The sequence below is a fragment of the Zea mays genome, chromosome 4, assembly GCF_902167145.1.
Source record: "Zea mays cultivar B73 chromosome 4, Zm-B73-REFERENCE-NAM-5.0, whole genome shotgun sequence".
NCBI classification, from domain to species: domain Eukaryota; kingdom Viridiplantae; phylum Streptophyta; class Magnoliopsida; order Poales; family Poaceae; genus Zea; species Zea mays.
In genome coordinates, this window is record NC_050099.1 from 147033101 (window position 1) to 147048713 (window position 15613).

The 15613-nt window shown below is 49.7% G+C and overlaps 1 protein-coding gene across 1 annotated transcript; it reads right to left on the bottom strand.

Moving 5' to 3' along the window:
• Window positions 1-9077: 9077 nt before the first annotated feature.
• LOC100281666 (oxidoreductase) lies at window positions 9078-12664 on the bottom strand. The gene is made up of 2 exons (NM_001154586.2): window positions 12041-12664; window positions 9078-11013 (listed from the first exon to the last, which is right to left on the bottom strand). Exons 1-2 carry the CDS (start codon window positions 12572-12574, stop codon window positions 9241-9243), a joined length of 2307 nt encoding a protein of 768 aa, NP_001148058.2. The 5' UTR covers window positions 12575-12664; the 3' UTR covers window positions 9078-9240.
• Between the last annotated feature and the right edge of the window lie 2949 nt (window positions 12665-15613).

The window sequence follows — 15613 nt, forward strand, 5'->3', positions numbered from 1 at the left end:
CCCTCAGGGGCTGGGTTGCAGCTCGCACTACCCATCGGAGCCGGATCACTACCGGCAACACCCTCGGGGCCTGGGTTGTAGCTTGCGTTACCCACCATAGCCGGATCATTACCGGTGACACCCTCGGGGGCTGGGTAACCGCCAGCACCACCCTTGGGGCTGGGTTTTCTGCAACAGCCACCTCTGAGGCTGAAGGATCCTCAGTCACCTCCATGGGAGTCGGGCAATCCTGACCAACTTCTTGACACCGAAGACTGCCTTCCAAAGTCGATGATGCGCGAGATACTGCCCGGGATACCTCTAATCCCACATCTGGAATGTCAGAGCAAACATCCATCATATCACCAGCAGTCAGTTCCAACAGCATATCTTCAGGAATGACATCCTCAAGAACCTGATCAAAATCTGTTATGGATAATTCTTGAAGGCTAACAAGAGCAGACAAAGCTGGAGAAGGAATATCACTATCCCCCCTACTACCTCTGTAACGCCGGCTATTCTTACGAATAAGCGGAACTTCTTCTTCCTCTTCTTCGTCCTCGTCAAAAATACGGACAATAGATGGTGCACGATCACACCCATTGGGGTCAGCTTCAACAAGGTTACACCCATTGGGGTCAGTTTCAACTGGATCACACCCATTGGGTCAGCTTCAACAAGGTTACACCCATTGGGGTCAGTTTCAATAGGATCACACCCATTGGGGTTAGCTGATGCACGGATACACTCGTTGGGGTCAGTTGGTGCACGGTCACACCCATTGGGGTCAGCTTCAACAGGTACACCACCATTGGGATCAACTTCAGTAAAGACCTCTGTTGGTACTTCTTCACAAACAGGAGCAGAAGGGCCAGCATCCTGGTCCAAACATGACAGTCGCCGAAGCCGTCTCTTTTTCTTCTTCTTCTCCTCAACAGGCGCAGTTGGGCGGCTGACCTGGCGAGGATGCTTTGGGCGAGTACCCTCAGGCTTTCGGGTGTCCACTGTCTTGTCAAGCTCTGGTATAACCGTAATGACCATTGTTTCAAAAGAGGCTGAGTCATAAGATTCTCCAGCCAACATATCGAGTACAACATCTATTTCTGCATCATCTGGACTCGCTGGCATCTCAAAATGAACTTGCCTCTCATCATTGGGAAGATCACAAAGAGAAGCAACCAGGACCTCAATATCTTCAGGAGAGGGTCACACTCTAAGACCCAGACCACTATCACCAGCAGGAGGATTGGACACAAAATTGAAAAAGGACTTAGGAGGTGGCAGATTCCAAGCAGAGTATGCAACAGGAGCACCAACATTTGATACTTTGCCTCTCAAGATCATGTCTAGTCGGCTCACCAGATCCTCAGCAGGAATTCTCCTATTGGTAACCCGACTCGAGTCGGTAACGCCACGGTACAAGTAAGTTGGGTATGCTCTGTCCTTCAAGGGCTAAATATTCTTAAAAACAAAGTCAGCAACCACAGCCTCGGCGGTCAGACCTCTCTCCTTCAGCAGACAGATTTCAGCAAGCAGAACCCTAGCTTCTGTTACTTCCAAGGCAGTAGGAGACTCAATCCAACTCGGAGTGCGCACATCTGGCTGTCTCCCCGACCGAGGGGGAGGGACTTGCCATGGTTTTCCACAATAAACCACTCAAGGCGCCAACCTTTAATGCTGTCCTTGAGAGGAATGTCAAGGTATTCTGTTTTCCTCCCGCGGCGCATCTCCAGACTCGCACCACCCACGAGCTGGTGCTGCCCCTAGTCATCCCAGGTCGACAGTGATACAAATACTTCCATAAACCGAAGTGGGGAAGAATTCCAAGGTAGGCCTCACACAGATGTACAAAGATAGAAATTTGCAAGATGGAATTGGGATTCAGATGAGTCAGGTTTAGATTGTAAAAGTCAAGGAGACCGCAGAAGAAGGGAGAAATAGGAAGAGCAAGGTCGCGGATAAGAAAAGGAACGTAGACAACAGACTCGTGGGTATCTTCTGTCGGAACAGTGACCCCACGGCAAATCCGCCAAGAACAAAGCTCCTTCGGAGGAAGAACTCCAACATCGACAAGGCGGAGGAGATCCGATTCTAAGACAACAGACATATGGTTACCTGCGAATGACAACTGGCTGTTGGGGTCGATGGGAGGAATGACCACCGCAGCAGAATTCTGGTTCTTCTGTTTGGGCGCCATCGCAATCTCGTCGGCGGATTGAACAGAAGCGAAATCAGAGGGAAACAGAGGAATGGCTTGAGGCGGAAATGTGAAGTTAGGGCTCAGAACGTAGAGGCGTGCGGCGACGTGATATAAATGGGGTTTTCCCGGGTTGGACACCGTTTCTAAAAAGTGCTAAGTCATCACTCGGGAAAACAAGATTTCCGACATAACTCGGCTGTTATCTCTAAAACACTGACGTCGTCAAGCACCACTCGGCTGTCACCTCTAAAACGCCGACGTGGCCCAGCATAACTCGGTTGTTACCTCTAAAACACCGACGTGGCCTAGCATAACTCGGCTGTCACCTCTAGAACGCCGGCGTGGCCCAGAGTAACTCGGTTGTTACCTCTAAGACGCTGACATCATCAAGCACCACTCGGCTGTTACCTCTAAAACGCCGACGTGGCCCAGCGTAACTTGGTTGTTACCTCTAAAACGTCGACGTGATCTAGCATAACTCGGCTGTTACCTCTAAAACACCGACGTGGTCCAGAGCAACTCGGCAGTTACTGCTAAAAGACGCCAGCAATGCCTGCCATAACTCAGACGTTTTCTCTATGTAAATGCCGGTAGAACCAAATACGACTCAGCAATTACCAATCATTACTCGGGCGTTATCTCTAAGAACAACGACAGCACTAGGCATGAAGACAAACTATCGATTGACTATAAAAGAAGAACGATGGAAAAGCGAAAAGATGCTCAGAACAAGCTGAAATTTTCTTCAATATATAAAGGAGGAAAGTTCTTCCACAAACTTGAAGACCAACTCATTATGAGCCAGCCTTCTTCCCCTTTTTCGCTACATTACACTACTACATCACTACACTACTTACACTACACTATACTACTAACTACTACTACATTATTCCACTACTACTAATACTACTTCTACTACTAGTTATCTATACTAATATTTAAGCCAGTGGCGCTTTGCCACTGGCCTTGTTGCTGCCGCTGTCACCCTTGCTGCTACCGCCGTTGCCCTTGTCACCGTCGCCGTCGCCCTTGTCGTCGCCATCGCCATCACCGCCGTCGTCGCCTCCATCGCCGCCGTCGCCCTCGTCATCGTCGTCACCGCCGCTCTCCTCCTCGGACGAGTCAGAGGAGTTCTCCTCGTCTGAGGAGATCTCCGACTCATCCGAGCCCTCGAGCCCGGAGCGCTCGATGGCCCGAATGTACGTCCACACCTTGGTAGCGATCCCCTGGGAATCGTCTGAGTCATCGAACGACACCGGGGGAGAGGCATAGACCAGCGACCCCTCAGACTCGGAGGAAAACTCCTCCTCTGAGTACTCGGAGTCACCGAAGTCCTCCAGGGGGGACTTGGCTCGCGCTTTCGCTTGTCGCCGGAGTGGTGCGACGAATTTCCGCCTTTCTTGTTCTTGCCCATGGTTGATTGGAAGAGAAGAGAAAAGTGGAAGAATAATCAACAAATGGCCAGGAGATGTGTGAAGACACCAGCAAAGCAGGCAGTCTATTTATAGAGGCAGGAGGCAACCGCTCATCTCCTACCACGGTCACTGAACAGTCGCAAGTATTCAATAAGCCATTCAAATCATCTGAAAACAAGTCAGGCGGCAGACGCCGTTTCACGTAACATGACACCATTGGGACTGAGGTCAACTGCTTGGACGATATGATTACACCCCGCGGTCACGTCAAGTTACTACTCAAGGGCAGTTTGCTAAACGCTCAGTGCACCAAGCCATCCCTTGGCTACACCCATTAGGGAGGGGACGTCCAGGAATTTTCAATAGATTTTCCCAAGCAGTCACATCCATACAGTGTACGCAATGAATGTATCAAGACAGAAGAAAGATATCGATAGCGATCGGAGGAAAGCCAAAAATAGCTACTGAAGTACAAGTCTAATCAACAGAAGCATTGAAGCACGAAGCGAAATGAAGACCAGCCAAGAGCCATCTATCGGACGTCCAATCCGTTGTCGATCAAATAAATTTCATACCTAACAGGACACGGGTAGATCACGTTGCTGATCTCTAAAGCAGGAATTAAAGACAACAGGATGATCTCTAAAAGCATAAGTTGATGATATAATGCCGAATTCTAAGGCATGAGATGAAGACCTTTGAGTGGATTATTTTCAGTAATCCACTCAAAGCTCGGGGGCTACACCCATTGGGTGCACCTCCGGTGCACCCAATGAATTCTCAACCCCGAAGGCAGAACGCTGATCTCTAGGGCGTGGAACGATGATGAAATGCTGATTTCTAAAGCATGGGACGAAGATAAACCAGTGACTTCTAAAAAGCATGAGATGAAGACCTTTGAGTGGATTATTTTCAGTAATCCACTCAAAGCTCGGGGGCTACACCCATTGGGTGCACCTCCGGAGCACCCAATGAATCCTTAACCCCTAAGGACAAGATGTTGATCTCTAAAGCATAAGCTGGTAACCGAGCAATAATTTCTGAAAAACAATGTGAAGACCATTGAAAGAGTCAAAGAAGATAACAGAAGTTTGTTTTTACCGGATTGATCAGAGTTCAGAAGCAACGACTTGACAGGTGCACTGTCAGAGCATCCGCAATCTAAAATCAAAATTGCAAGCTGGACCTAGAATCTTTGGGCCGATTGTTTCAAAATCAACTCAAAGATTGGGGGCTTGTGGGGGACAGATATCCCCCGGGTCCACTAGAAGGCTAGAAGGCCTCGCGAAAGACTCTGGGCCCATTATTTCGCAAGGCCACCTCTTCGTGGGCCAGGGGAGGAATCATTGGCAGAATGGATCGACACAAGATTGGATCAACTCAAGCCCATACGACTCACTAAATTTAAACGTTATCCACAGCATTGATCTGATTCTCCCGCGCAGCGCCCTCAGACGTCGGAACTGAACGAGGATAAGTCGGAAGAATAATAGGGAGATAAGTTGAGTCGGTTCACTATTACTTAGGAGCACATAGTTATCATACCCGCATGTAACGCTCCACGGTCGAGTATATAAGGCCTAGGGGGCACCCCATCAAAAGACAGGTCACTCATTAGCCATCTACTCAATTCTCTAGCATCCTTCATACTAGAGAACTTCCCTGTAACCCACCACATAAAGAGCTACACCAGGAAGTAGGGTATTACGCCTCTCTAAGCGGCCCGAACCTGTATAAAATTGGCTATCGTCTCTCGTGCGCCTCGCATGAACCATCGAGCTACAGTCGGTTACATCGTCCTACCCAAAAGCACCTCTAGGGGTAACCCCGGGTGCGCGGTCAGGTCCCAAACACCGACAGTTCTAATCCCACCCGCGGTCGTAGATAGGGTTAGTTTCCATGCTCTACTCCGATCCAAGACAGACTTTTGGCAGCACATCCCCGTTGTTCTCCAGATACACGTCCTGGCAGGGAGAGTGTACTGTCTGGAGAACAACAGGGAGGTGACGCCAAAACTTTGTTCCGGACCGGAGTAGAGCAAGAAAACTAACCCCATCTATGCAAACACGGGCTATCCAAAAAATGTGGACAATTTGAAATAGATACACTCTTTCGAATGGGAGACGCCTAACTAGATTACGTGATCTACCACCATGATGAGGAAACAGAGGTTATACCTAGGGTGACGGTGGAGTCAGGCTAGCGGGGTTGTGGCGGGTCAGTGTAGTGGCGATGTGACACGGTGTAGGCTGATCTGCAACGGCTAGGAAGACCTCTACACAAAATAAACACAAACCTGCCAACTAAAATTTCGGCAACACCTCCCACGCACGGGGAGGTTTCCAAAACCTTCAAATAAAACTAACAGTACGATGGCTGACATCCACACATATACATCAATGCCTTGATAACCACATATACATGTTTGTTCTTATATATCCATACATCTTTGTTCTCATAATTCACAATCACACACCAAAAAATAGTTCACAAATAATATAGCATGGGGGTGAACGTAAGTGTGTAGTTTTAATTCTATATATCAGTTTAACACAACAAATGAGCACACAATAAGATGATGATAAATGATAAGCATGTGAGTAAACTCCTAGTTACTCGCTTAATCTGATCGATAGTATTTGAAGATAAATGTATTAAAAGTGGATAAATAAAATTATTACTAGTACAAGATGGTAATTTAGGAACATATATAGGTATATGGTTCGATTGCTTCAGTTCATCTTTAGTAATAATAATGGTAAAAGTTGATAATTTAAATATAATTAAGTCTCCTATTATTCTTATGTAAGATATGTGTAAGCTTTAATCCAAACACACTAATACTTATATATGGGGTTCTAATACTACCAATCCAGGTTTGAGAAACTTGTCCAAAATCTTTACAAATGGTTAAAATGATTCGGCAAGCAACACAAATTCAAACCGATGGCTAAACTGTGATTCTATAACCTCGCTACATAGACATCACACCGAGAAGGGCATTACTTTGATGCATGAAGTTATTAGATTATATGCTTGTATAGCTGTTGGAGTGACCAATGACTAGTTTATTTCAAAAGAACAGGAGCAACCTTCGGTTGGCGGCGAAAGTGAATTGGTGGAGGTGGCAGCTTGGGGTGCCTATTCACCGACGGTGGCGCAGAGGTCGGGAGGCCAGCGGCGGTGGCGCAATCGCCGTAGCTCGCGACCACGATAGCTCAGGGGGCTATTGCTGGAGCTCGATGAGGGGGGCACAGCGACGAGGGGGTCGACGCTCACGGGCACGCACGGGAGCTTCCCTGGCGGCAGCGTGAAGGAGGATAATTCTAGTTTCTTCTCCCCCCCCCCCAAACTTTTTCTACTGTATATATACGTACATGTTTCATTTTGGCATAATTATCAAAGTGTTTGATATAACAATTAGATCTAGTTTGTTTAATTGAATTTATTCGGATAATTCAGATTTGAACTACAAATCACTCGAAAAATGGAAACGACTAATGCAAAAATGATATATTCATGTTATTTAGAACAAGTTATGATCTATTTCAAAAACAGGCCGGGATTTTCGAGCACCATGCTCACGAAACATGACCGCGAACATGCGATCCAGTTGTTTTAAATTTGTATAAAACACAAACAAAGTCAGAAAATCATGAAAATTATCGACATATCATGATATCATATGTAGATACTACGATTAAAAAATTAAAAATGTTTCGTGAAAGCTGTCATAGATTATGTGTAGAAACTTAGACGGCCTCCATAGAAGTTTTATGATTTCATGTGAATGTCGGCTAGGTTTCTACACATAGTGTGTGACAACTTTTACGAAACACTGACAATTTTTTTTATCGAAGTCTCTACATATGACATCTTGACATGTCAACAAGTTTCATGATTTTCTTACTTTGTTTGTCTTTTATACAATTTTAAAACAACTAGATCATAAGTTCACGATCATGTTTTGTGAGCATGGTGTTTGAAAATTCCGGTTTGTTCCTGAAATAGGGCGTACCTGTGCTAAATAACATGAATATCATTTTTGCCTTCACCGTTTTCCATTTTTCGAGTGACTAGTAGTTCAAATCTGAATTATCCGAGAAAAATCAATTAAACGAACAAAATCTAAGAATTATAAAAAGACTTTTATAATTGTGCCAAAATTAAACATGTAGGTCTACATAGTGTAGGAACACACCACAAAAAGTTGGTGGAAAAAGAAAAAAAGTAAAATATACTTTGCAGAGTGTCAAAAAAGACATTCGACAAAATATAGTTGTGTAGAGTGTTTGTAAGATGACACTCAGCAAATAAGCTATTTTGCCGAGTGTCAACGACTGACGCTCGACAAAGTTAACGGCCGTCAACTATAGATGGCTGCTGACAGCCCTTTACCGAGCGTCGCGTTTTGCCGAGAGTTTGACACGCGGAAAAGCCCACTTCACCGAGTGTCTCGCTAAACAAGGTCGTTGTCGAGAGTCTTATTTCGCTGAGAGTGGCATTCGGTAAAGTATTATTTGTCAAGTGCTCGACAAAATACACTCGACAAAGCGTCGAGCACTCGGTAAAGACCGGATTTAAGATTATATTTATCATCTATATATACTTTAATAATGAGATTTAACTAGGAACTATTGTGTACATTATAGTAGATGGTAGCAAGCCTGCTGCCATCGCATGTGGCGGTGGATCGCAGATCGGTTGGCAGTTGATGTAGTTCCACTGTCGATTTTTTAGTGTGTGGCTGAATGGTCACCATCATATAGGTGCCTAGCCTTTCTAATGTTGCAGGTGCAATTTATAAAAACAAAATACTATAAAAATAGTAGAAACCGATATAATTTAAAGAACAGGTCTAGTCGATCCCACGCGCCGTTTGATATGGGTCCCTTGGCACTGCACGCTGGTTAATTGAAAAGAAGATCGATCCCGTCCCGTGATGGGTGCCATGCCATGGTATGAGCTCGAGGGGTCAGCGACACCAGTTATTCATATCGTTGAAAGCTACCTGCATTCATGTTCTTGGGATCCGATCGGCGCTCAGCGTGGCAGCTCCGACGTCCAAACCTATGTCTTCCATTCCGCCCATCCTACGAATTCATTCAAGGACGGTTGGACGAGAGGTCGCCTTTGCAAGCCGCAGACTTGTCCCTTCGTCCGTAAATGTGATCTGCCCGGCTGGCCCTCAGCATGGGCGTGCAGTGCCGACGACGTACGCAGAGTCGCAGAGCAACGAACGGCCGGTCAGGCGAGCGCGACATCGCAGGGACACGGGCGCGGTGTGGTCACCGTTTCCGCGCATGCAGGATCTGCCGTGCCGGATCCTCTAAGCTTCCACACACTTTCCGTGAGAGCATGATCGACAAAAAAAAAACGAGTACTTAGTATCAATGGATTCTTCAGACTCTGCTGTGCCGGCGAACTAAACAATGTGCGGCTACGGTTACGGCTACGGCGAACAAGCAGAACACGCGACATGAAAAGATAGATTTGTCTCACTTCCATTTCTTATTATTCTCCAGCACACGAACAGTGAACCGCTGCAGACCTATTCTGCAGCAATTCCTTTCGTGAAATCCACTTTAACACACGTAAATTGAAATAAATTGATGTGGATATATACGTGCATATCCAAATAGAGTCTCAATCCTTTCGTGAAACCGGGCCGCGCCTGAGCGACTCGGCGATGCCCGTGGCGAGGCAGTAGGCCACGGACTGGATGGTGACCATAGGGTTGACGCCCACGGCGCCGGGCAGGACGCTGCCGTCGCACACGTACAGGCTCCCGGCCTCCCAGCTCTCGCCGCGCGCGTCCACGGCGCCGTCCCGGGCCGTGGCGCCCATCCGGCAGCTGCCCATCTGGTGCGCGGTGCAGCACAGGGTCCACGCCTCGGCCTTCGACTGGGGCCCGCGCACCACGTCCACGCCGTCCAGGAACTCCTCCAGCGCGGCCTCCGTGGCGCCCCCGCACGCGAACCGCTGCCCGTCGCTGCGGTGGGTGCCGATCTCCGCCGCGCCCGCCGCGGCCAGGACGCGCAGCGCGCGCCGCATGCCGTCGCGCATGTTCTCCCGGTCCGTGGCGTCCAGGTGGTACGCCACCCGCCGCTCGCCGTGCACGGTGCCGGACCCGCGGTCCCTCACCATGGAGAAGAGGTGCACCGTGCGCCCGTACCTGAGCATCCGCTCCTTCATGTCGCGCCCGGACACCCAGGGGAACTGCGTCCCCGCGCCGGCCAGGCCCATCGCCGGCGCCTCGAGGATGGCGCGGGCCGGCGCGCCCGGACCGCCGCCTTCCACCTTGTGCAGGGACGTGATGATGCCGCCCTCGTACATCCTGCCCCTGAGGTCCGGCACGGTGTCCGGGAAGTAGCCCCACACCAGGGCCGTCGGGTGGAGGTGGAGGTTCTTCCCGATATGCCGGTTGCGGAGCCCGCTCCCGCGCAGCAGCACCGGCGTCAGGAGAGACCCGCACGCCGAGACTGTCACCCTGGCGGTCACCTCCAGCGTCCTCGTGATCGCCGGGTTGGTGCTCCTCGCCACCACGCCGACGCATCGCTTCGCCCTGCCGTCCGCGGCACTGCCAGGCTCCAGCAGCAGCTTCTCGGCCTTGCACCCCGTCAGGATCACCGCGCCGCGGCTCACCGCGTCGACGAGCCACGTGCTGTCCGTGCCGCGCTTGTCGCCGGTGCGGCAGCCGTAGCCGCAGCTGCCGCAGTAGTGCCCCTCCGACGAGTTCCTCGACACCGACTCCACCTTGTACCCGAGCCTCTCGCACCCCTTGCGGAGGACCTTGTTCTGGAGCCCCTCCTCCGCACAACCGGCCGTCACGCCGAGCCGCTCGAACACCTTGTCCATGGCGGCGGCGTACTCGCCGGTGGCGAACAGCGGGAGCCCCCGGTCGCGCGCCCACTCCCCGCGAACGTCGTCGGGGGTCTTGATGCAGGCCGACCAGTTGACCGCCGTGCCGCCGCCGACCGTCGAGCCTGCCAGGAGCAGCGCGCTGGCGCTGAGCGTGCTGACGAACCCTCCGCCCTCGTAGAGGTGCTCCATCGACGGCGCCTCGATGGCCGTGTAATCCCGCGCCGTGAAGTAGTTCCCCTTCTCGATGACGACCACCTTGTGCCCCGCCGCCGCGAGCACCGCTGCCGCCACGCCCCCGCCGCAGCCGGACCCGACGATGACGACGTCGCACTCGACCCTGCACACGTTCCGCGCCGCGTCATCGGCCACCCTGAGGCCCTTCTCGGCTAGCAACGCGGGCAGGGACGCGTCGTTCTCCTTGTTCGTCTCAACGATGCCGTCGTCCAGGGGACGCTTCTCGGGACGTTCTGATTCCGCCGGCGCCGGCTCGTCGTCCGCCGGGGGCGGGCTGTACCCGATCGCGCGCCAGTGCGGATTCTTTGAGTTCTCGTCGGTCTGCAGGGCAAGGACACGCACGCAACATGGAAAGAAAGAAAAAGCTTCAAATAAAAAAACATCATGCATGGAACATGAACCTATGCGTGATGCGTCCTTGTCATAGTTCGTTGCTTAGCTGATATCGTTGTTGCTTTCTAGCTTGCGTTCACTACCAGTCATCTTCAGACGAGGTTATAGTGTGTTCCTTTCCATGTTATCATTATCAAGATTTTGCAGTTACAGGGTAAAAGAAGATACTAATAAAGGTGAGCCACATTAAACACCACCTATCTCCGAGAAAAGTACTATATATACAGAATTTCCTGTCCTAGGGGAAAAAGAGAGTAAACAGAATTCTATACTCAATCTCATAGATTACTTATAGAATTATATGGAAAGTCGTATTCGATAAAAGTCGTATGTATGGCTTACAGAGAAATCTTTCATATATTTCGAGATCCATCCTACAATATAGGACAAAAAAGCCAAAAAAATAAATAAATCTGCTTCATAGCTATGAAGCAGTGTCTGCATCTACCTAAGTTTCTACGGTGTTGAAGTCTCTGAAACTAACGACCAAAGCACAGTACAGACAGGTATGGAAATACCCAGCTACCGATCAGCCCCGGCATAATCCGCCTCGTCGCCAACATTATACGGACGTGGTCAAATGTCTATCGACGAAGACACCACGACGATCCGACTGACAGAGGAGACCTGTCTGTGGTCCTTTGTCGTGCACATGCAGATGCAGCGCGGCCAGCGTCGCAGACTCACAGCATATGGTGGTCATGGCGGACGGAAGACGTGCAGGTGCAGCCACGGCCCACGGGCGTCGCCGCTCATGCACACAATCATATGCCTTAGCCCTATCGATCGGTGGGCCAGGTCGGCCCCCTGTCCCGTGCTCGTTGCTACAGCCTGACTACAGTGCACAGTGCAGCTAGCTAGCGGACGGATAGCAGAGGCTAACCGACGCGAAAGCGACTGTTACTTTCTACCGCGGCACCGGCGGACCACTGGAGTGTGGAAGTTGCAGGCTTACCCAGGAGTAGAAAACGTAGAGGCAGAAGACCTTGGTGATGAGGAAGAACATGCGCAGCGGCGGGAGCAGGGTCAGCCGGCTCCACCGCCGGAGCGCGGCCTCCCGGTGCTCCAGGGGCAGCTCGTCGAACCGGCGCACGAACGGGAACCGCCACGACAGGCACCGCGCCCCGCACAGCGCCAGCGAGCCGAGCCGCGTGCCCAGCAGCCACAGCACCGCGCGCACCAGAGCCAGCGCCTCGGGGAGGCACTTGCGCGACATCAGCTCGGCCACCTCGCCGGGCACGGGCGGGTCGGCGGCCGACGCGAGGAGGAACTCCTCCACGACCTTGCTGCTGCCGCCGTCCTCCTCAGGCTGCGGGTTGTGGTGGTGACCGTTCCGGCGGTCCGCCGGCGGCAGGGACGGCACCAGCGCGCCGCAGAGGGCGGTGAGCGCGGCCATCTGGGACGCCGAGAAGCCGTGCGTGTACCGCTCCCTCTTCGCGCTCCCACCCCTCAGGAGAGGGTGTCCCCGCTTGTTGTTGCCCGCGCCCATGGTGCCGGTTGGCGGCCTCCTGGTGACGAGCGTGTGGCGTTGTACTCGGCTACTGGTTCAAGTGACCGTGCCGGCGGAGAGTCCTCTATAATAAACCGTGGGCTGCGTATGAGCTTCAGGGAAGTGGACACACACAGTGGAGGCACCGAGGCTTTACGGCAGGCACAGACGCACAGTGCGGTAGAGAAGTGGTCTATATATATAGCACTGTGAAAGGAGTCCATAGGAAGCGAAAAAACTAAAGACCGGCCATATGAAATAAAATTGTCTTTTTTCTCTTTCGATCCCACGGCAGTCGCTCCGTGCTACCAGCTAGCTAGGGACTTGCTCCTCTTCCTGGCCATCTAGCGTAGCGCATAGGTGCAGATAAGGACGGACCATCGGCGTCAGACAAGATTGGCGTTGAGCATAGTTTGTAGCATTGGGTAAGTTTGGACGGTCCACCTTGAGCCGCTTCCGTGATTAAATCAGATTAGCCGGATTAAGCTTCTAACTCCAAGATGTTTATTTCTCTAAACTCATAAAAGTTGTTAGAGGACGCCTAGAAGCAGGTTTAGACCTCCCCTTTTATATTTGAAGATTATGATCGATTGAATAAATGAACAATTGAATCAAATCAATATATCTTCCGTTTCTTTATCTTTGCTCTGGGAGTAGATAGGAACGTAGCTTTTTTCACCTCTCTTCGACTCTATATCGTCTAGAGGCGTCTTGCGTGGCATACCGATTTAAAGGCAAACCCTAGGATCTCTCCTCTCTGACGAAATCTCTCTCGAGGGTTAGATCCAGGTGTTGTTGGTAAATGCCACCACCTCTGCGCACATGCGGACTGCTGGCCACTAGATATGGACCATTCGGCTCGGTGCATAGAAGACTCAGCTTCTGCCGCAGGTCGCTGGGTCCGTGCTGTCGCAGAGAGCACCGCTGCCGGTACACCTCACAGTGATTGATGCCCAGATCGGCACCAACACATGGGAAGTCGTCTTCTTGGGTGGCAGAGATGCTTGCCACTGCTCGTCCGCTTCATGTAGGAGCTGTGCAGATTATTTAGATATATGCTATTATAACTTGAGAAATTATGTGGATACTATTATAATACATGGTCTAGGCCACTAAGGGTGGTAACGGATAATGATCCAAATATTTTTTTATGATTCGTTTGAATTCTTAATTAATTTTATTTGTAAAATAAATAGAAATAGAGGTCAGTCCGTGATCTTTAAATTTTATAGTGTAAAACTTGGATTTCTTATCACCCCTAAGGCCACTTGATCTTCATACATTGTGAGGTAATTATTTTTTGTGCTGTTTGGTTCACAAAATGTAACGGTAATGATTCACACTTGAATATCAGTGGTAATAAGTTTGAATAAACTAGAGAAGTCCTTAATGTGATATCTGGCTACGATTAGACTTAAACAAACATGATTTACTCTTATCAATTATCCACCACGTTACAAATATATGAACCAAACATTACCTTTTATCTCTAAAGACTCCTATTTTTTGGCCCACTTACATATACATACAAGTTTGCAATATATACATTGCTCATGCAGCGGTGATGTAGTTTTCAATGGGTTTCCTCAGTCTTTGGTTATATGTTGTTATCTCTGGACAATGTCAGTTTGTTAGTAGCACTGATTAAACTTAGGGGTGTTTGGTTTCTAGGGACTAATGTTTAGTCCCTATGTTTTATTTCATTTTAGTTCCAAAATTGTCAAATATAGAAACTAAAATTTTATTTTAGTTTCTATATTTAGCAATTTATATACTAAAAAGGAATAAAATGAAGGGACTAAACATTAGTCCCTAGAAACCAAACACCCCCTTAGCAACTTCATTAACTTAACTGAATGTATTACTTTCTCTAATCGAAACAGTTCTCGTCGGACGGCAGCTAATAACCACATTCCGCTACCGGCCCAACTAGTTCTAGAATACTGGGACCTGTCTTGCCGCCCTGATGGCGACCTTCATTGGCAGTTTGGCACGGGCGCACGGCTGTCTCCAGCCCGCCGGCTCGGAACAGTGTGTGTTGAGAGCTTGTTAAGCCATGTATAATCTAGAGATATTGGTTCGATTTTATAAATATAAGAGATGATACAACTCTAAACTTATGAATTATAAATATAGAACTCAATCAATATTTTCTTGTATCTAGGGTTCACGGTTGTAGCTAGCTGATCTAGTCAGTTTTGCCGGTCTCAAATTTCGGCTACGAAAGCAGTCCGACATAGTAAAACATGCATGTCAGCTATAAATAATTGAAGAAACTCGTGCTTGTGTTATGTGTCTCTCTTTTCTCTCCGTGTCAAGTATGTGAGAGGAGCATATGGCAGTACATTCGCTAAACACCTGAGCCATCACACACAGCACGTGTCGTGCTAACCTCCAGCACACAAATGAATCCGGCTTGGATTTTACTCGAAAAGCAATCTGGCTACTTCTCTCCTTGCTTGTGAACAAATTTTTGTGTTAGTGTCGAGGGCGGCATCGAGGGCGGCCCACAGCTTGTGTCGAGGGAGAGGCCAAGGGCCTGACCGCCTGAGAGCCGAGAGGGATTGAGGAGTGAGGACGCAGGACGGCAGGAGCAGGATGCAGGAAGCAGTAGCGGCGGCGACGCGACGTGGAGTGAGGGAGAGGCCACGGCGGCGGTGTGCCTCGTGTGGAGACTGGGGAGGCCGGATGGGCAGCGGTGATTTAGGTTTTTAGGTTGGCCCTTAGATGGGCTGGGCCTAGAAGTTGTCACTATCTGGAGCATGTCATATTGAAGTGATCCCGAATTACAAAATACGGTCACAAAACGGGATCATTCCGATTAAAAACGGGATCCCGGTTAAACGGTTGGGAAAACAACTCTTACGTTTCCGTTTCCATTTACCGTTTTACGTATCCCGTTTTCGTTTTTTAAATCGGGTTCGAAAACGATCGGGACAAAACTAACAAAATCGGATATACGGTAACGGGCGGTTCGGGATTTTCCCATCCTACTTTCATCCCTAATTGGCACGGGCGCACGGCTGTCTCCAGCCCGCC

Coding starts and splice junctions, on each gene's coding strand:
- LOC100281666 (NM_001154586.2), bottom strand. CDS start 12,574: ATGGGCGCGGGCAACAACAAGCGGGGACACCCTCTCCTGAGGGGTGGG. Junction 11,014..12,040: donor TCTACGTTTTCTACTCCTGG/GTAAGCCTGCAA, acceptor CTTGCCCTGCAG/ACCGACGAGAACTCAAAGAA.